Below are 21,850 nucleotides of genomic sequence, written 5' to 3'. Positions count from 1 at the left end.
ATTTCTCCTAATTACCCTCTAATGTGTGTGCAAAACATACCCCACATTCAGAGTACATTTATACCACTCCATTACTTATGAGGCTACATGTATCATAGGTGGTAATTAATTATTTTTTGGGAAATAAAAGCCTGTTTATTTTTTACAAGGTTCCTTTGTCTGTTGCCTCATAAATACATTGTGACTTAGAGGTTCTTTGACTGTCTTGTATATCCTAGAAATGTAGCATTTAAAAGCATCTAGTCTGGTAAATCAAGTCAAGTCTAAGTTACATTTTCAAGTTTATTTAATCATCATCCTTGTCTCATTACACTTTTGTTAGTGTTAAATGTTTTTGTTTTCCTATTTATGTTTGTACTTTTTGCACTCAAAGATCGTTCCCCATATATATTATTATATTTTATTGTGCTTTTCATTTTAATTTTGTCCCCATGGATTCGTTTTTATCCATGTTTATTCATACACATTTTGAGTAAAACATTCACATGGAGCAGAATGTATTGCAGTGGATGCCACAACAGACCACATCATAGTTTTTTTTTTTTTTTTTGCAAGTAATATGAATATTTCAAGCACAGTTAATCAGAGACCTGTTACAAGGTAGCAGAGATTCTCTCCCTGATCTTTAGCCAGGATGTACCATTCACTGCACTAAACTCTGCTCCACCTGCATGCATAAGTCATGATCGCAGGGAAGCTAATTTCTTTGCCTATTTGCATTTGTTAACACAGGTGTAAGAAGAGATTACTTGGCCTACAGCACAATGTTGAAGCTATCGCAAAATGTCCACTATCTAACATAAAATGGGAATGTTTGATGTCTGACGTCCATTGTTATGACTATTTGGAAGTGCTGTACGTTTTGTTTCTGAGATTGCGCTTAGCTCTGAAAACTTTTTTTTAAAGGTCTTCTAATTGAACCTGTGACTGTAAAAGGAAGATCTAGAACTGGGCTTGATTAAGGGTCCAGGCTGTCCTATACTAATACGTTCATAGCGCCCCTCGCCTTCCCTGACAGGCTAATTCACTGTAGATAAAAATCATTTCAAATCTGTGTTCCTTCACCCCCACACCAATGTTTAGGCTTCCTTGTTTTTGAAACTCCAGAACACTTGGCTTTTTAAAAATGTCACTTTGTCACTCATTGCATTCTCATTAAAATCAGAATAGTATAATAGAGGCCTGAACGAGCGCTACTGAGGGTGGAGACAGGAAGGGGAAGGCGACTGTCACGTCTGTACCAGTCGCCGTCCTTGTCCTTCCTACACACTTATCTTCAGCTTTTACCCATACTTGCCAACTCTCCCGGAAGGTCCGGGAGACTCCCGAAATTTGGGTCAGTCTCGAGAGTTGGCATTTCTCCAGCATCCCGGAATTCCCTTGTTAAAATGGCGTGATTCACCAAGAATCGCGTCATATTTTTTTTTCATGTTTTCTTTTTAGTTTGGAGACCAACTACCCTCTTTAAATTTTAGGATTCACGCAAATGTTTATTTCACATTTACATAAGAAATTACCATTTTTTACTCACTCACATCCACATTTGCTGTGATGACAAAGTGTAGTAAACAATTACAGTGCATGTATTTGAATAGGTGCAATTTCCTAAATATAATATTACATTCTACTTCAGTTACCTTGTCTCACCATCATCATCACCATTTATTTATATAGCGCCACTAATTCCGCAGCGCTGTACAGAGAACTCACTCACTTCAGTCCCTGCCCCATTGGGGCTTACAATCTAAATCCCCTAACACACACACACACACACACACACAGACCGAGAGAGACTAAGGGCAATTTAATAGCAACCAATTAACCTACCAGTATGCTTTTGAAGTGTGGGAGGAAACGGGAGCACTCGGAGGAAACCCACGCAAACACGGGGAGTACATACAATTCCACACAGTCTAATGAGTATTACTATTCAGCGGCGCACGAGAGAGAGAGCTGCTGCGCATGTGGCCGTGCATGCGCAGCAGCTGCATTTCGGTGGCACTGTATTGTAGAGCAGCCACGGCGCTGTCAAAGAAGCGTCCTCGGCAGACGCTTCTTTGACAGCGCCGCGGCTGCTGTACAGTACAGTGCCGCTATGTAGTTTAGCCCCCCATTCTTCGCAGAGGAGAGGGGTTTCTGGAGAACCAGAAACCCCCCCTGCGTGCACCCCTGCTATTTAAAACGGTAAGGTCACAGTTACAATATTATTAACGATGCTTATTTACTACCTGACACAACCTAGTATTTGTTTTTTACTGCTGTATGTTTTGATTATTTCTATATACTATGACATAATGTGGTAAATGTCTTTAAAAGTAGTCTTCTTGATTTGAGTGACAAAAGTACTCGGTGAGGAAAGTTCTCTAAAATCTGATTCCTTAGTAAATGCTGACATTTGGCAATAATTACATTTTACTATATAAGGACTTACCAATCACCTTCACACAGTGGAAGCAGCCATTTTTTGATTAACTATTCAGGATAATGTATCCTTTTTTGCCTCATACTTCACTGATGTTACTAGAGCCTAGCGCAGGCCTGGCCAACCTTCAGCTCTCCAGGGGGTAGATGTATCAATCTACGCATTCTGCAAGTCACCGACATTTGGCAGGGAAGATTTAAAAGGGCAACGTCTTTTCATTTTTGGGCAAGTTTTGCCTGTAAAGACATTGCCGGATTAAATCTGCCCTGTAAAATCGGCAAATATCAGCGACTTGCAGAATGCTCAGATTGATACATTTACCCTAAATCCTAAAGCTGGGACGTGTAGTTTCACAAAACCTGGGGGGGGGGGGGGGGGTATTCAATTGACCGCAATATTTTTTTTTTCCCGCCGCTTTACATAAAAAAAAAATATCACCTGCGGGTTTTTAACTGCGACCGTTTTTAGTTAACGCAGCGTGAAAACTCGTGAAATTCAATTGAAAATGAGGGAACGCTGCCCCCGTGCGTTACTCATTGTGTTTGCGAGTTTTTAGGGGAGTGAAGGGAAGTTTTAACGCGGTCATGTATAAAACAAAAAAAAGGATTGGCATAAATTTTCATACATTAGATTGCATTACACAACCATTCTAGTTAATAATATCTACATTACAGTACTTTCTTTAGCATATTTTTTTATTTAACTATTTTCTACTATAGAATCATCTATACCATGTCAAAAGACATTAGTGCATACATATTTGTACCAAAAACATACATAAATATATTTAATTAGTGATTTATTTATTTATTTATTTTAATGTTTTTTTTATTTCATTATTTTTTCACAAGACAATCAACTTTTAAATGTTAGGCATTAGTGATAAACATAGGTTTTCTTTTTTTTTTTTTTCTCATTATTACATGATTTCAGAGGTTTTTTATTTTTATCACACCCCAAAAAGGTGCGAGATAAAACAGCATATCGGCCTGTTTAACACGCCGTTATTAAAAAAAAATTGAATTGCTTTTAACGCGGGTGCCTCTCGCACACCCTATACTTTCAATAGAACTTCTACTGGAGGGCGAGAGGACCATTTAATGAAAAAAAACGGAGCGTCAAAAATGGAATTGAATCGTGAGTAAAGTTATCCCGCTCGAAAATTATAAAAAACAGCGTTAAAATGACTTAACGAGGTCTTTTGAATACCCCCCTGGAGAGCCACAGGTGGCCAGGTCTGGCCTAGTGAATTGATATTCTGATCACAAAATAACTGCCTTCATTCTGTATGTGACGAGTACACTTAAAGATGTCCACATTAACACAATATTCTTTTTCCATTATTATTGCTCTTTTTATACTGATAATAAGCCTGTTTTAGCAGGCAGTAGTAAAACTGTGAGTAAATGTCAAGCACCATGGGATTGTGGGAAATTATTGCGTAATTTTGCATGTGGATCTGTGGACATAGATGTCTAATGTCCAAACTATTTCTAGTTTGTCTGTGATGATAACATACAAAGTATGGGGAAAATATTAATTAAACAAGAGATCTCATTCACATCTTCATATTTCCAATAGCTATAACTGTAGCACATCTTGCTTTGGTACATTATGTGTAGAACGTGTACTCTACTTGACATTTGACATCTATTCATGGACTTCACCCACGTGTGACGCTTGCCTCAGATACCGGAGCACTATAGTTGATTAGTAGGTTGGAAGAAAAACAGATTCTGTACACTGTGATCTGTGCCTAAATAGAGAGAGAATCGGTGCCGAAATAGACTTTGCTTTCATTATCTTTCCTGTGCTGACTGCTGACCTCCCTCTGTCAGAAAATTCCTATGCTGTGATGATAAAGTTCTGGGTTGTGTTACACACTGATAGTCGGTTATCCTGTCAACATAGTAACACCCTAGAGGACCAAAACAGTATGGTAGCCCAAAGGTTTCTGGTGCGAAATCCTATGCACAAGAAAGGATCATCGCAGGCAAATGAAAGCCTTTGTTTTATCATTGATTATTTAATAATAATTAAATAAATGGGTATATTTCTATCTCGGCTTTAGAACATTTCAATGCCCAATGTCAATACATGACAAATGGGCAAAATTCTTACATTAAGCTTAATCAAAGCATCGGATGTAGTCTGCGACAACAGCTTCTTTCTAAAATAAAAGACAACAATTTACTATAATTTATGTAGTTAAGTGGGCTTTAAGTAACTTTTTTTTATACTGCGGAACACTGTAGAATGGTGTCTCCCTTAGCCCATATGCATATAGGTGTTTATTTTGTTTCTCCTGTTTTGTTTTTACACATTTTGATATATGGTTGACATATGTTATACTTTCCCACTTAATTCTATTTCAGTTTCTGTCTCTCCTCCGTTCAGCTGCCAAAACTTGAGCAGGGGAGTAGGAGAATGAATTAACTCCCATGTGCACAGTTCCCTTGTATAATATCACACAATCTTTGTTTTTGAAGATCGGAATCTGGTTTGTATTTACCCTTGAAAATTTCAACAAAACTTTTACGATTTTTCTTAATTGTTAAAGTGTAACAATTAAGGGTAGATACAGTTTTTTCATGCTACCTCCTATTATATATCCTAGTATAGTTAATGTATTACTGAACATTACGGCTTAGACAGCATGCAGCTTACCTGTTTGGAGACCCCCTAGGAACTCACGGTAACAGCAGCAATTTCCATGTGGAAATGCAGGGCAAGTGTCGAATATTCATCAAATGGAATCTATCCGGTCTGCAAGAGTTTCCCCTTTGTGCATTTTGCTTTGTGACACATAGAGCATTTGGAATTGTCAAAGGGTCACTATTACTTCATCCAATAAGATTGCCTCCTACCAGCATCTGATTTGCAATATACCAATGGCAAAATGGAGTTAGGGGAAAGGTTTTCTCTAGAATGATGTCTATATGTTAAAAACCTGTCTATCGAAATTACGTTTTACCCAGAATCACCTGTTAAAGTTGTACATATTAAATCGGTATATCCGATGCACTTTATTTTTTCTTAGTCTGCATGACTTGTGTACTTTAAAGGCCTCCGAATGCAAATGTTCATGAATGCAAAGATTTTAACTTATCGTAATGCAACAAGATGTATGATTAATTATTGCAGTTGTTGGGGTGCGGGATGTCCCAGCTAACCAGCACACGGACTGCACATAACAGGACCACATGTTGTGCAGGCCTGATCTAGAGTATCTTAGTTATTTCCAGGTCTTTTTATGTGTATGCAAAAGGATAGCTATCTGCATAGTAATAAATTGAGCGGATGTAATGTATGGAGGGTAATAATAATTCTGATGGCTGAGCTCTTTTTGCATAAGTGCTCATTTGTATCTTTAAATGTACCTGTAGCTCATCACCTACTCACGCACATATATTGACATTGTTAAGTAAATATGACATTCTAGGGAAGGCTCATTGGTGTCAGGGTTACTGGAGATTACCTATAGGATGAAAACAAGACAAAGTGCAGGGAGAGGGCCACACTGGCTGTTCTGTGCAGCAGATTTGCTGCATTGTCACCTGCTGTGTTTTGTAGGGAGGGATTAAAGTATTATACTCTCCAGAGAGCATCACTTCCACATTATCACAAGTCAAACACTCGCCCTGCTTGCTCATTATCGTCTCAGGTTACATGTCGCTTCCATTTGGGATGATGCTGAGCTCTTGCGGAAGGTGTGCATGTTCTGTTACATACACAGCGCTTTCTGTGACTTCAATATCTAACAGATTGCTAATGAGAAGGGAAAGAAGGTAGTTGCCCTTGGCCCAAGCTTAATGGAGTCTTCTAGACCATAGCATTATGCGATTTTAATATAAATTCCATATTGTTTTGTCTCGATTTGATTATTGTGTTTTAGCAATTATAGCTTTTCAGTTTAATTGGCATCTTATGCTTAACATTCGGGGGTATATTTACTAAATTGCGGGTTTGAGTGGAGATGTTGCCTCGAGCAACCAATCAGATTCTAACTGTGATTTTGTATAATGATAACTAGAAACTGATTGGTTGCTATAGGCAACATCTCCACTTTTTCAAACCCGCAGTTTAGTAAATATACCCCTTGGAGTCTTATTGTAGAGACAACCTGGTGATTCCAGGGCTTACTTTTAGGATGAGTTCCACAGTAATGCACAGTATACCCAAAAAAAGAGACACACACAGTTAGCGAGTTTTGCATAAAAATCATTAGTTTGATTCTTTTACTGAATAGGTCAAATGACACTGTATGGGCAAATGTGTCCTGTTTGTAAGTAAGGTTTTCTCACTTTTCAGTTGTTCGTTAAAACTTAATTTCCCTGTGTGTTTGCATCTGCTAGTGTCAGTTCCTAATGAGTTAAATAAAATATCAGCCACAGACTTCAATGGAACATTGCCCCTGGGGCCCATAATATTATGAGACTTATAGAAGACTTGCTTAACTTTGCTATATTTTGGGGTAATGTGCCTGTAGAAGTGCATTAACACATTGATAGTGCAGGTTATACTCTAATACCGGCCACTCAAGCTGCAATATGATATTGATATATTGTCTTGATACTACAGCCTGTGTCAGCAGAACAAATTCAATCCCCTATAAATCAATCAAGTAAAACATACTGGATGCACAGCTGCACTGAGCTGGTGAATATCCACAACATTGCCCATGGATCACAAAAGTGAGAGTAATCTCCAGAACCAGAAGAGAAAGGAGTTTCAGTTAATACAACTGGTGGACAATCATGGTTGTTAGCAGATGGCTGTCCTAACATTTCTACAATGATTAGTTCACCTTTCATGTCTCCACCATGCACCGTCTCTCCTCATTCCAACCGTTCCACGCCACAAGTAGCTGTACAAAGATGCCAATCACCAATGGCGGCTATAATGCTTCTGTCCTACAGTAGCCACATACACTTTGCCTACCAGCAGCAACGGTAATTTTTCCCCACACCTTTTAGAATGTAAGCCCAGTTGGCCAAGGACCTCTTTATCTTCTGTTTCATGTCATTTTATGTTATTTACTCCAACTGCCTGGAAGATATTCCACTTATTGCCTGTGCACCCAACAGCCAGTTCCCATCGATGTCGGCCACTTAAGTGTGTTGCCCCACTGAACCTTTCCCTCGGTGCTCAGGGCAAGCAGAAGGATTGGCCCATGTACAACCAGCTTCACAGCAAAAATCTGATTGGTTACTGCACTTTTGCACATATATTAGTGAATACCCTCCATAGTGTATTACTATATTCGCAACATAGTTTCAAAAGAAATGTTCCTTTACTACGAATGACACTATTTTAAAATTATGGATCTGTTCCACACAATGGTGTTTCTTAAGGTATAAAAGTGCACTGAATAAATAGGATGTATCATCATATATTTATGCCAACAATGCATTTCATTCATTAGCTATTTTTTTCATCTACAATTTTTGATGTGCGGTTGTGTATCAGATATGAAATATATCTTATGTTTTTATTTATTTTTTAAAGAGAATATCTTCAAAAACAGTGGAGCGAAGGATGCTTTAATTTGTGGAAATAGCAGTGATGCTGGGTAAGTTACATCATACAGCTTTTTTTAAATAATGCATTAAAGTATAATCTGTAATCAGCCCATGTTGCTGCAATGTATTTTAACATGAAAATAAGTTCTGATAACTATCTGTCTGTCTGCCTCTCTGTCCATGCAATGTTCTCTCAGTGTAAGTGCTCAGGTGTAACATGGAAACTGCATTTGTCACTAAAAGCTACATGTCACTGAATAAGAATGTGATAGCATGTGATTTAGAAACTCTAGTGTAACACAAGGCTTAAGAAGTCATTATGAAGTTGTTTCTTTTCTTGTCAAGATTTAACCAATAAACCATAACAATTCAATTACCAAATGACAAACACTTTTTTAGAGCGGGTTCAATGGACGACTTTATTCCCATTTGTCACAGGACAAAATTGTTTTCCCATGCAAAAGTAAAATGTGTTATCTTTTCCTTTATTCAGTTGCTGAACTATTCACTGCAGCGCTTCATATAAATAGGCATATTACTTTTGCCCACTGGAATGCATTAGATGACACAAGAAAGACTGTTCAATTCATTTGCATGCGTAGAATTGTATTGAATCTGCTTGTCACAGTGAGACGATTAAAGAGCAGAGGGATTCAAGCACAATATGTGTTTTATTTCAATAGACACATTTTACAGTGGGGAACTCAGCAGCTCATAACTAAGCCTCTAAGTGCCCAGCTGTATTCTGCAGCTCTAAACTGATGTCCTCTTGACGAGGACACTGAAACATAGGGCAGAATACCCAGTTCCTGAGTACCCTCTGCATAGAGGAGACCAGGATATATGAGTGCAGGAGAATCTGTGGGGCAGCAGTGCAAACTATAATGACTATAAACTAATGACTATAAACCATCTGGTGGGATGGCATCAACGTGGCTTAACAGAGCCCTCCCACTTGACAACCCACTACAGCCAATTAATATGAAGTGCCTGGTACCCACGGTCAGCATAAGAAAAAGCCATCCTTCCTGGCAACCTACTACCACCAATGATTTCTTTATTAAGAGGGAAGGCACTTGCCTCTCCTCACGCACTACTTTCTCTAATTGCACATCCAACTTTCCTGTTTGCCAAACCCCACACTTTTTGTGCAAGGTCCTTTCATAGAATTGGGAGATACTTTTTAGGACTGAATCACGCCCCCCCAATTTAAATTGTCCCTGTTAAGGTAGCAACCAACAGTTAGTTTATCACATCTATTTTAATTATTTTAACAATATACTTATCTTAATATTACAAAATAAGTCTGTGTTAGAATATCCTTCGATTATATGACCATAATACACTGCTAATAGTTAAAATATGGTTGCTACAGTTTTTTTTATCATTGCTTTGTGCACTTTATAATACACAAGTGATGCTAATATCTCTATAAATAGTAACTTCTGTTCTCATGGTTTATAATCGGTGACTTCTGATGTCATCTCTTGTTGATTATGAAAACTTGTGTAAGGAATAGCACAACTCCTGTACTAGAAATTATTTGGGATATTAAAAGTCACTTATCTGAATTAAGGAACTTCTCAGTGGCTTATAATATGTTTATTTGCAGTATTTTATCATTTAAATAATAAGACTCACAAATTCACTCAAGCTTGGTTATTATGGTACTTATACAACTGACTCACATCCCAGAATAATGCCACCCAAGGGCTTTCCTCTCTACTCTTATAACGTCCAACCAATATCATTCAACTCAACGTCCACAAAAGAGTACCAGACTGTCAGCCCCAACTTCATACCTAACTCGTTTCTCCCTTATCATCCCCTTTACCATTCTCTTCCTCTTTTCCCATAGATCAAAATAAATAAAACAAAACATTGCATTGCATTGCAATAAGCACATTTTGCTTAATTAATTAATTAGTTGATATTAGCATTTTTTTTTCACCTTGAGTAACTTTGATGTTCTGACTTGTGTATGCCTTATTGCAACTTTTACTAAATATATTAGCCGAGCTTACCTGGTTTACCGTGCCCTGTTGTCCCTGGATGCACTGTATTGTCCACACGTGATGTGGTGTTCCGTCACTTATTTAATTTAATGTTCATATTTGTGTCTATTAATGAAATCATCAGATACAGAAGCACTGGCAGCCCTGGGAGATGCTCTAAGTGCTGAATCTAGTACAAGGTTACATTGGCCATTCCTTCTTTTTTTTTTTTTATCTTTAAATAGAAGTTTCCATCTTGGCAAACAAGTATATACAATATCATGTAACGATTGTGAACAAATTGTAGCACAATGAACAATAAACACATAACCTGCATATAACAATAAAACTACATGGTTTGGTTTCCATGTCAAATATCTGTTTAATGAATGCAGTGCTTTATATATTGAATCAGCCATTCAAGACCTCTCATAACTGTATATATTCAGAATTACATTGTATTCACATGTGGGTTTGGCTAACAGCAGCATTCCTAAAGAATAAGATATTCTTGGACCATAAGAATAGAGCACAGATATGTCCTTCAGCCAATCTTCTTCCCCACTACAGGAGAGCAGTGTGGAACTGAACAGACACATACACACATAATATTAAAAATAAGAATATCTTCATATGTTTCCTAGAAATAAATTCAAATGTGAGTCTTATTTATTAATAGTATTACTGCTGGGTAAACATAATGACAAAGGTACATGTACTGTATATATGACACATTTTTCTTTTTACCCGGGGGTCTACTGTAATCAAGCAAACAAAAGGATATATACTTGTGTCAGTTATTTATTCTTTCAAACCCAAATGCACCGGTACAATACAGCAAAAACAAGCACAAGCACAATCCTACAGGGCCTCGCTTAGAGTTAATAACAAGTGAGGCTGCATAGGACGAATGCACTTAAAGAGCGACAGGGTTTGTAGTAAGCTGAACTCTTACCTGAAGGGGTTAACATAGGTTTTGGCCCGACCAATGTGTGCTCCAGTGGGAGGGACCTTGATTGGTAAAGAAGGCTGTACTTCCTGTTCTGCCTCATTCCACAGCACAAGATCCCACCCACCCACCCACTCCTAGTTGCGAGTATTTCCGGGTTAATGTTGCGGTAGGAAGGCACTGCGTTCAGCGGCTGATTTGTGGGCACACAGGTAGTTGTCGTAGGTCACTGCCCCCCTTTGAGGCACCAGTAACTCCCTTTTTGGCCCTTCGGTGAGGAGGGTCCCTGTCCGGCTCGGTGAGGGAGGGCAGAGTGAGTTTTAAAGGGGCAGTCACTCTGACGCCAACTCAGCGCAAGTTATGATGGGATTTGTTCCCCGTGGTTGTGGACGTACGAAGGTGTGCGCCAGTCCACTTGTGATTTTGTGTTATCAGCTTGAGAGTTGTTTTGCAGTGCCCTTTCTCTGCCACCATAGGTTTAGTTAAAGTTAAAATTATAATAAAAGCTCAGGCAATTTTTTAATAATTATACATGTCTCCGTGTGTTTATTTGCATGCAAATGTTTAGAATTCTAAGGTCGATGTAAGGTTTACGGGAACATACACAGTGAGCCCTTTATGAGCCTAATCCATTAAGGAAAGTATGGCAAAAAAATGTGTAACTTTGTACCTTGGCAAAACCATGTTGCATTGGAGGGGGAGGTAAATTTAAAATGTGATGGCAGATTTATAGTGGCAGTAGGGCATGTCCTAGATCAGTGATGGCTAACCTGTGACACTCCAGGTGTTGTGAAACTACAAGTCCCAGCATGCTTTGCCAATATATACTAGCGTATTGCTGGAAGGGTATGCTGGGACTTGTAGTTTCACAACACCTGGAGTGTCACAGGTTAGCCAACACTGTCCTAGATCAACTATAAATGTCAGTGTACAAATAAAGCTATCAAGTATTTGTGTGCTACATGAAAAAACAGCCAGTATTTAACTTAGGGGTGCAAAATAATAAACTAAATTGCACCTTTGCATTGCAACATGGTTTGTCCAGGATCCTTTTTTATGCCTTACTTTCCTTAATGACTCAGGGCCAATAAATACAGCTGTAAGGTGCAATCTTGTACCTTGGTAAAACCATGTTGAGCTGCAGGGGGGATACATTTAAAATATAAGGACAGTTGAGAAGGGGAGCATCCTAGCAGAGTGCATAATACGGCTGTCCAGAATATGTGTGCTACATGAAAAAGCAGCCAGCATTTTCCCTGCATGCAAAAAAAAAAATGTATTGCAACATGGTTTGTCCAGATGCAGATTTGTACCCTTAGCTAGATTGGCTCCTGTCTCAATGAAGCCCACAGTTACAGAAAACCTCAAGCACCAGGACACAGATAGATAGGGCCAAATTAAACATTATAGCAGAGACAAAGCTACTGGTAGAGGACAGCTGACAACATATGAATACATCAGGGACTGCATAGGAAAGAGAAATCTTACTGGTGTCTTGTTGTAGAGGTATCACGAATATTGGTGATGTAGTATACTTACAATGTTTGAATGGTAAAAAAAAAAGTGTAATATTGATAGGTAATCAGTATCACTCATGTTGATTATTCCTAAGGAAGCAAATTGGTTTATGCACAAAATGTTGAGCTTTTCATTTTAAGATATTTTTTATTCTATTGTTTATTTTTTGTTTCTATGCGTTTTTCAATAACCGTCTCTGCAGTAAGTGAACACAAAGTTTTTGAGCATTTTGTTGAAAACACTCTTACAATCTTAACTGGGCATTTACAACCTATCCGGACCTCTCAACAATGGCCTCCTGTGGAATCAAGACAAGGGGTCTGGCCATGCTGCTTTGGGGGAATGGTCACACGTGTGGAGGCTTGAATACACCACTTGCCATATCCTATGTGGACGTATCAATGCTTCAAATGCTGCACCAACTCCTCTCCCTTAAACACATCTATGAATTGGCCATGGTGAGTGGGTAAAACCTTCCGTCCCAACTTCTTATGAGTCTAGAAAACTGTGCCGACTATGGGGTCCCCTCAAATTTGGAGCTGTCCTGCCTAAATTTGGGAGGTATGCTGATGATGGGAGGCAAGGCTTGCCATAATAGTATAGATGTACTACTATAGTACAATTGTACCTTCACTCTTGTGAATTTTGCTTTATTACTCCTTGGTTCACCTGTGATAAAGGCAATATTGTTATATTTTATCAATACAAACTCATTTCACATTCTGCCTATCCTATCAAAATGTTTGCTGAATACCTATCATTATAACACATTTTATAATTAAAACATTGAAAGTATGCTGCATCACCTTTATTTGTGGTAAATTTATTATAACACACTACCAGTTATTCTCCTTTTCTCTTCAGCCCTGATACATTCCTACAACTTTATGAAGAAGTTACTGTGAAACTCTCAGTTCCTACACCAGTCCATTCCACATTAACGCAACCATAGACTCTTTCCAACCTATGCTCTAAAATATGTTTTGTCTTTTACTCACAATAGGAAGTGTCCTGAAGGTTTTGTTTGTCTGAAGGTTGGGAAAAACCCCAATTACGACTACACCAGCTTTGATACTTTTGGGTGGGCTTTCCTTTCTCTCTTCCGGCTTATGACACAGGACTATTGGGAGAACTTATATCAGCAGGTATGACCTTATTTAGTTTTATCAATTAATATAATTGTTAGAGCACATTGTATGTGTAAATGTTTGCATTAGGACTGCCTATGGAAAACCAGCATTGGGAAGTCAATTGCAATAAACAGGACAGAAACAGTCACCTGATAACTGTTTTTCATCTAACATTACACTAACTCAGGCCTGGCCAACCTGTGGCTATACAGGTGTTGTGAAACTACAAGCCCCAGCATGCTCTGCCAGTAGATAGCTAGCCAATAGCTTGCAAAGCTTGCTGGGACTTGTAGTTTTCACAACACCTGGAGAAACACAGGTTTACCAGGCCTGCACTAACTAGTAAGGAGTGCTGTACTAGAATGTGTAGTGTCCACAAGGGTAGCTGCATATCAACGTAGATGGGCAAAGTCATTAGTCAAAATCTATAAAATAAATTGTAAGACAACTATAGAAAAATATATAGAGATATTTCAGACATGATTTTAAGGGTAAATGAAGTCATGTTCCTTGCATGAAATATGTTATTGAAGCTCACTGGTGGACTAGTAACTTGAATGCTAGTCTAAAATTATAAGTAATTCTGAATTGATTGAGCTTAAAGGTTGCAAAATAAGTTACTTTTGGAAAATTGAGTGAATATTGGTTTAGTGAAATTGCCTATGTATTTGGCAGTGCTATTCAGTCAATTTTAAAAGCACAAGTCCTAAAACCACTTTCATTTCTTTACTCTCTTGTTTAATGACAACATCCAACACGACCACCTCTGGTCACAAATTACAATCCAGCCAATTGTTCCAGACACATTGGAGAACTAGCAACTGATGACCTCACACAGGCAACATTAGGGCTCATATCAACCCTGGTTCTTCTATCTGCATGAGCAACGTCAATCTGAGTTTTTATTACATATAATAATTTTTTGGGGCTCTAAAAGTAACAATAGTCAGTCATTGTATGTCCAGCTTTATGTAATGGTTATTTTCCGTAAAAGAGAGCACAGAGCCTAAAAAACCCCTAACTAAAATGAAATATACCAACTTATATCAGTAATGTGTTTTGCAAGACGTGATATATTAGAATGATATATATTTATAATTGGAAATATGTTTCAGTTTAGGTTTAAATCTTGTGTTGACTATGCTATATCTTTTCAGACTCTCAGAGCTTCAGGCAAGACATACATGATATTTTTTGTATTCGTCATCTTTTTGGGTTCTTTTTATTTGGTGAACTTGATCCTTGCTGTGGTTGCCATGGCATATGAAGAGCAGAACCAAGCCAGCATTGCTGAGACAGAGAAGAAGGAAAAGGAGTTTCAGCAAGCTATGGAGCAGCTAAAGAAGGAGCAAGAGGTTAATACATGCATGTACTACACCATGTTAAGCATTATTACAAAGTATAAAGAATTCAAACATTACACATTTCTTTCTATTTTAGTGCAATTGAAAGCAATATCCTGTATACAGTTTTGAAACAATTCTAAAGTGTCAAATTTAAGTGTTTAATTTATTTATTATCATTGATTAATATAACGCCCCCATATTACGCAGCTCTTAATATGTGTAGCTTCCGATTAACATATTATGACAGTTATATGTGGTGCCAAGCAAATATCAGCTAAGGCAGTGCTCAAAGTGATGTTCATGAAACCTCTATCTCCCTTCTATTGCTCTCTCTGCAAAAGTAGAGTTTCATCCATTTGTCTTTGACAGTGGCCACTCTGCCGGTCACTGCTATTGGAGACCAGACACTCTCCATTAGAAATCACTGACAATGCAAGGTGAGAGGAACCTCATGTGAATTGTGAAGATACCGGGTTTATCTGGCCCAATGCTACCCACTTCACGCTGGCTGGCCACCCATGGGTGCCTTACTATGCCAGGGAAGTCTATCCAGTACCTTCTAGGGTCCTCAGTCACTCAGGCAAATGAAGTTAGAAAGTAAATCAATATATTTATTTTAATAAAACCAATCCCTAGATCATTATAAACACACAGTAAATAAATGCCAGCCAGGTTTACCACATTATCTGTCCCTTACGCCACTAGCTTAGGGAGTTACAGTCACCTGGCTGTTCAGACTTGACAACCAGTGGATGTGCCGATGTATTTCACTGGTAGAGAGCGGCAACTCATATACAAGCCAGCCTGCAGCTTATAGTCCCAGAGTGAATCCCTCCCTCCCCCTGGAGTGGCTCCTTATATCTAGGCTCTAATTTCCGCAGAAACTCCCCTCCCAGATTGTACACCAAACGTCTGGAGTAGTCTTGTGAGAACAATGGATACTAATTAGCCTTCCCCCTCACCAGTATCTTGCAACCTGATCCCTACCCATAACCCACCTGGCTTCACTTTAAGGACAATGAATATCAACCTCACTGCCACATCATCAATATACAATAAACAATATACATATTTACAATGAGCTACAATGTCCCCTTATTCACATGTAATTAGACACTGCAGTTGTAGTCTGTTGAGTTGGGGAACAAAAGCAAGGGCTATAAAAAGTACTTGCTATAATTCACATTATGTGAGAAACGAGAAACAGGATGGTTACAGTGTTATCGCACTTGTTTCATCACATGAATCATTACTTTAATGCCTCCTATAACATGTTACTTGAGTCAAAGTACTTGCTATGGTTAGTATGACCACCGGGGAAGTACGTTCCTCACTTAAACTATCAGCTTTATGTTGCATCTGCACTAAGTAAGTGTTAGTAAGCTGCAAAAGAGGCAACGAAAGATAGTTGGTATATTCATCAAGTTCTTGGTGTCAAGTTGGAAACATACACATCAGACCTTGAAGACCTAAGTTAGGAGTATGTTTTGCAATATTGGATTTTGTCATGTGTAAGTGTGGGTTTAATATGTCAACTCTTTAACTCCTCTCCTTTCAAACACCTCAAGCCATTGAGTAGCTAATTGCCCTAAACTAGATGCCCAATAAACTCAAATCTCTTCAAACTGCTCCTACCCGTTTAGATTAGAACAAGGCATGAACAGCAGATGGATATAGAGAATAAGAAGAGTTTTTCTGGATTTATATTTTATAGGATTGCTTGTTTTACAGTCCATTGAATATGTCCCTAATGATTATATATGGAATAAGGGAGAGCAAAAAAAAAGCCCATCTATCTTTCTACACAGAGTGGAGACAGCCATTGTGTGAGCTGAACCAATACTCTTGAGAATTCATCCTATCATTTCATTCAGAAACAGTGGCATCACTGAGGCACGAGGTTGGGCTCTCATGTATATTGGCTCAAGTCCCAAAGTGACTGCCTCTACTATGTGTAGGTGATGGGTGCTTTAAAAGCGTAATAATATTTTATTTTTCTTTCTATAGAATGGTCAATATTTTCTGTGTTTCTTGAGTAGGCACTTGCCAACAAAGGACCGGATGCTGGCTCTCACAGCTCCTGTGAAATGTCACCTTTCAGTTCCAAAAGTGCCAAAGAGAGGAGAAACCGAAGGAAGAAAAAGAAATCTTCAGAAGCCGACGAGTACAATGATCATACGAGATCTCACAGAGGAGAGTCTGATGAAGACAGTGTGAGAAAGATGGTAATTCTAAGCTTTACATATTAATGGGTCATTACACAGTACAATCACAGTCCATCTATATTTGTCTGTCTATCTAGCTGTCTATCTATATATCTGTATATCTGTCTCTCTGTGTGTCTGTATGTCTGTCTATCTATCTATATCTATTTGACTATCTATATCTATCTATTTGACTATCTATCTATCTCTATTTGATTATCTATCTATCTATCTATCTATCTATCTATCTATCTATCTATCTATCTATCTATCTATCTCTATCTATTTGACTATCTATCTATATCTATTTGACTATTTATCTATCTATCTATTTGACTATCTATCTATCTATCTATCTATCTATCTATCTATCTATCTATCTATCTGTCTATCTCTATTTGACTATCTATCTATCTATTTGACTATCTATCTCTATCTATTTAACTATCTATCTATATCTGTCTATCTGTCTATCTATCTATCTATCTATCTATCTATCTATCTATCTATCTATCTGTATTTGACTATCTATCTATCTATCTATCTATCTATCTCTATTTGACTATCTATCTATCTATCTATCTATCTATCTATCTATCTATCTATCTATCTGTATTTGACTATCTATCTATCTATCTATCTATCTATCTATCTCTATTTGACGATCTATCTATCTATCTATCTGTCTATCTATTTGGCTATCTATTTGTCTATCTATCTATCTGTCTGTCTGTCTATCTATCTATCTATCTATCTATCTATCTATCTATCTATCTATCTCTATTTGACTATCTATCTATCGATCTATCTATCTCTATTTGACTATCTATCTATCAATCTATCTATCTGTCTATCTATCTGTCTATCTATTTGGCTATCTATCTATCTATCTATCTATCTATCTATCTATCTCTATTTGACTGTCTATCTGTCTATCTGTCTATCTGTCTATCTATCTATCTATATATTTGACTATCTAGCTATCTGTCTACAGTTGTCACATAAAATATCTATGTTGCCTCCTGAATAGTGCTGACCTGTTCATGTCTTTCTTGGATATATACTGTAAAATCAGCATGCTCACTCATCCCAAATTTGGGTTGTTAGTCAACATACTTCATTCCTGGGTGGAAGGACTCTGCTAGTCTTTCAAGTAAAGCAAATGTCATTTATTTCTGCACCTATATGTTTAGAGCTAATTTGGATCAGATTAAAGAGTACTGTGAATCTGGGAGCTGCCTGAAAGAGCGGTTGCACTAAGACAAAGTTTGATTACTTTTTCCAACCTACTGCCTTGCATAAATGCATACAGAACTCTAAGATATTAAGGACACAAATAAGAAGTCTATAACAATTAAAATAACTTTAAAGAGTAAACATTATTACGCAATTGAACTAATATACTTCATTTATTTCATGTTTTATTACTTTTGTAGTCTCTTCTTGGCATTGGTTTTGGTTCAGCTAAACGAAGGGTAAGCCAAGGAAGTATATTTAATTTTCGTATGCGTGGAAGAGATCTTTGCTCAGAGACTGAATTTGCCGATGATGAAGTGAGCAATGCCAGCGATGGTCACAGAGGGTCTCTGCTTGTTCCCCGTACCGGAAGACGCCAAAGTATCCAGAGCCAAACAAGTGCAAATTCCCATCCAAACACACCAGGATTTACACAGAATGGCAAGAGGAACAGCTCGGTGGATTGTAATGGAGTGGTGTCTTTGGTTGGAGGTGCTGGAACTCATTCAAATCCAACCTCTCCTGGAGCATTACTATTGCCATCCGTCATTGTGGAGAAGTCTGGGATGGAAGAAAATGTAAGTTGTTGTTGTGTATTGTACTATTTGCAAAGTTACAATGGTATTACTTTGATATTCTGACTTTTATAAAGCGTGATAAACTCTTTTTATGTGATGACTGTGTAATTCATGAATATTGTCAACAAAATATCAATAATTGCCACCTAGAAATGTAAATAGTGCGGTTAATATCACCAATCTGCACAAATTTGATATGATCAAGTTCAGGTTATCATTATATTTGTAACTGTTTATATTACTAAATAACACCTAATGATTATTTTTCAAGGTTATATTTTACTCAAGATGGAACTGTGGTTTAGGCTTGTAATTTAAAGCTGTTTTTGATGTGGGGGAGGCTTACATCCATCTGCATTACCCTATTGGTCGGGCCACCCTTTGTTGTGTGTGTGTGTGTGTGTGTGTGTGTGTGTGTGTGTGTGTGTGTATATATATATATATATATATATATATATATATATATATATATATATATATATATAGCAGGGTTTCAAAAAAAAACCAAAACTCTCCAAGAAGGTTTTTTAAATACATATTCCATCTACTTTTAGTTTTTGAAGAAGTTCTTTACAAGCCTGTTTTTCTGGATACTATTGTTGGCAGTATTAATAACATGCCAACATTTTATGTAGTGCTGAATAGTTTGTAGGGTCAAACATTAACTGAAACAAATTGGTGAAGAGGATCCATCCTGCTTGTGAGAGCTTACTATCTATGAGATCTGCACCAAGGCCTCTGTTTCTTTGGTTGTTGCTGGATGGTTTCAGAGAGGTTAGTGGTCTTGTACCAGCTGTGCCTGTGTTGTGTAGGCAGGTACTGTGCACTAATGGCTCTTCATTAGATTACTTCCTATGTTATTACAGTGCTGTCCTCACTGGCTTCTAAGTCCTAAATCTATTAATATACTGCATCTCAGATAACTTTACCGGACTCTGGAGTAGTTTGATTCTCTTCTGAGAAATGTTCTGCTGATCGCCTGTTATACCTACTGTGAATTTGTTCTTCCTTCACACGGATCTCTCTTAACGCCACGTCTGTAATCTGTCTATAGAATTACAGTGCTACGGAGTGCACTATGAGGTTAAACCGTTCGGGTGTACCCTATAAATTTAAGCAGAATGTGATACCGTGTTAGCCATTATAACAGATGCAGACACAATTGTCTATTAGAAATCAACCAATAGAAAACATTTGAGCCATACTTATCATGCACGGTCTGCCAGACCAAGTCCCCAATCTCTCGCACCCCCATATACAGTGATAGAGTGATGGTGTCTCTTGTGATAGAAAGACATTGTATTAAATAATCGTACCTTTAATTCTGCTTATTTTTCCTATTTGCACTATCCACACTCATGTGCATCCTTAATATATTACAGTCTAACGTTTACACTTATTGTGTATTGTATTCTATAAGCGTTTATACCGTTTAATATCAAAGGCCCTATTTTTTAATTGGTTTTAGGTCTTATCGCTGTCGAAAATGGCTGTTTTATTGTTTCACTCAATTTATTAAACGGCTGACGTCAGAAAAATCACTGATTTCTATGGGGAGTGAAATCAGTTAATTTATCAAGCGGCGAAAATTGCAGCTTGTCCTAAAATGCTAACGCCTTTTCTGGCGCGTTAGGCACCTGTTACCAGCGTTTTCAGCCCACTGGAGAGGACTGTACGGTACTGAAAACTCGCCACAACATATGCAGACTTATCGCGGTGCATGTGCCATGACAGGACCTGGCAGTGAAATCTTTTGCACCTGTGTTGAGCAAGCGGCGAAAACAATTCCGAGTTGATTAAGTCTTGCCAGGACTTGCTTGTTAAACTGCTCCGAAATTGAATCTCTTATCGCTACAATAAGCAGCAATAAGAAATAATACTTACTGGCCAATTTTTGCGATTTATGATAAATCTGGTGTTCCGCATACAGGAGTAATATATTGGTTTAGTCGACATTTCAGGACTATAGGGAGTATTTAATTCTACATATCATTAGACATGTGCAATTCATTTCTTCGGTGGGTAGTCACTGTAGTTGTTGAGACATTGATGTTTATATATAAAAGCTTTACTGAAAAAGTTATACCTAAGCAAAATAAATGCTACACTGCTGCCGCCATCGCTAAGCCGAAGGCTTATATTTATCTAGCTGGAGAACACAGACGCAATTGTAAAGCTGAATCATAAATACCGGTTTTGAAAATCACAGCAGAGACCAATTTTAGGAGCTTTGTCAAAAACAATCGATACTTTTCCAACAACTGCAACTACATTGGGATTACACAGCATAGCAATACAATAAGGACAATCAGATATTTGTTCTTTTAAAAACTAAATTGTGGTGAATATATATTTTAGATAGTAGAAATCCTTAAAAACATAGTACATAGTACATTTTTCTTGGAAAAATAAATATAATATGGCTGTATTATTTATCTAACGCTATACATGTGTTTGATATTTTCTCATTAGAGCGGAATTTTTTTTTAGCCATTTTATAAAAAAATAAATAAAACTGTCTATTGTGATAAAGTCAGAGAACAATGTGACAATGCACAATTGCCGATTGTCATTATTTTCTAGCAGGTTGACCCAGGTTTTGAATTTTTGTTTCTGACAATGTCCATAGTTTTTAGCATCGACCAATTGGCGATTACTAAATTCCTTGTTTAGTTTGTTAGAATCTGCGCAACTTTGCATAAAGATAAAAATCAGTATCACAACAACATTAGATTATGATGACTGTGTCCAATGGTCACGTCATGTTGGGTGCATGCAGTGTCTTATGTTTATATAGAATGTAACAGAATTGCAACATGATTATATCCAGTCATACTAAGGTAGTAATGTGTCTTATGTATTCACATAATGTAAACAAACTGTATTATATAATGATATGTAGATGTAATTTCTTATGTCTATTAAGAATGTAACAAATTTTATTATGGCCA

At 37.6% G+C, this 21,850-nt stretch overlaps 1 protein-coding gene across 2 annotated transcripts in view; it reads left to right on the top strand.

Annotated features, from left to right (window-relative positions):
• The window catches only part of LOC142158305 (sodium channel protein type 5 subunit alpha-like), a 289,400-nt gene that overhangs the window by 120,863 nt on the left and 146,687 nt on the right, over nucleotides 1-21,850 (top strand). The window contains exons 8-12 of one of the 2 annotated variants that reach the window (XM_075212169.1): nucleotides 7,931-7,994; nucleotides 13,409-13,550; nucleotides 14,693-14,890; nucleotides 16,921-17,106; nucleotides 18,522-18,899. In XM_075212169.1, coding sequence (XP_075068270.1) covers nucleotides 7,931-7,994; nucleotides 13,409-13,550; nucleotides 14,693-14,890; nucleotides 16,921-17,106; nucleotides 18,522-18,899 — 968 coding nt within the window. Of the gene's footprint in view, nucleotides 1-7,930; nucleotides 7,995-13,408; nucleotides 13,551-14,692; nucleotides 14,891-16,920; nucleotides 17,107-18,521; nucleotides 18,900-21,850 lie in introns of those variants that run through there. The other variant, XM_075212168.1, reaches the window with a different exon arrangement.

Source organism: Mixophyes fleayi, chromosome 5 (genome assembly GCF_038048845.1).
Source record: "Mixophyes fleayi isolate aMixFle1 chromosome 5, aMixFle1.hap1, whole genome shotgun sequence".
Classification (NCBI taxonomy): Eukaryota; Metazoa; Chordata; class Amphibia; order Anura; family Limnodynastidae; genus Mixophyes; species Mixophyes fleayi.
Note: the sequence above shows the minus strand (reverse complement) of the source record. Positions and strands in the feature narration are given on the sequence as shown.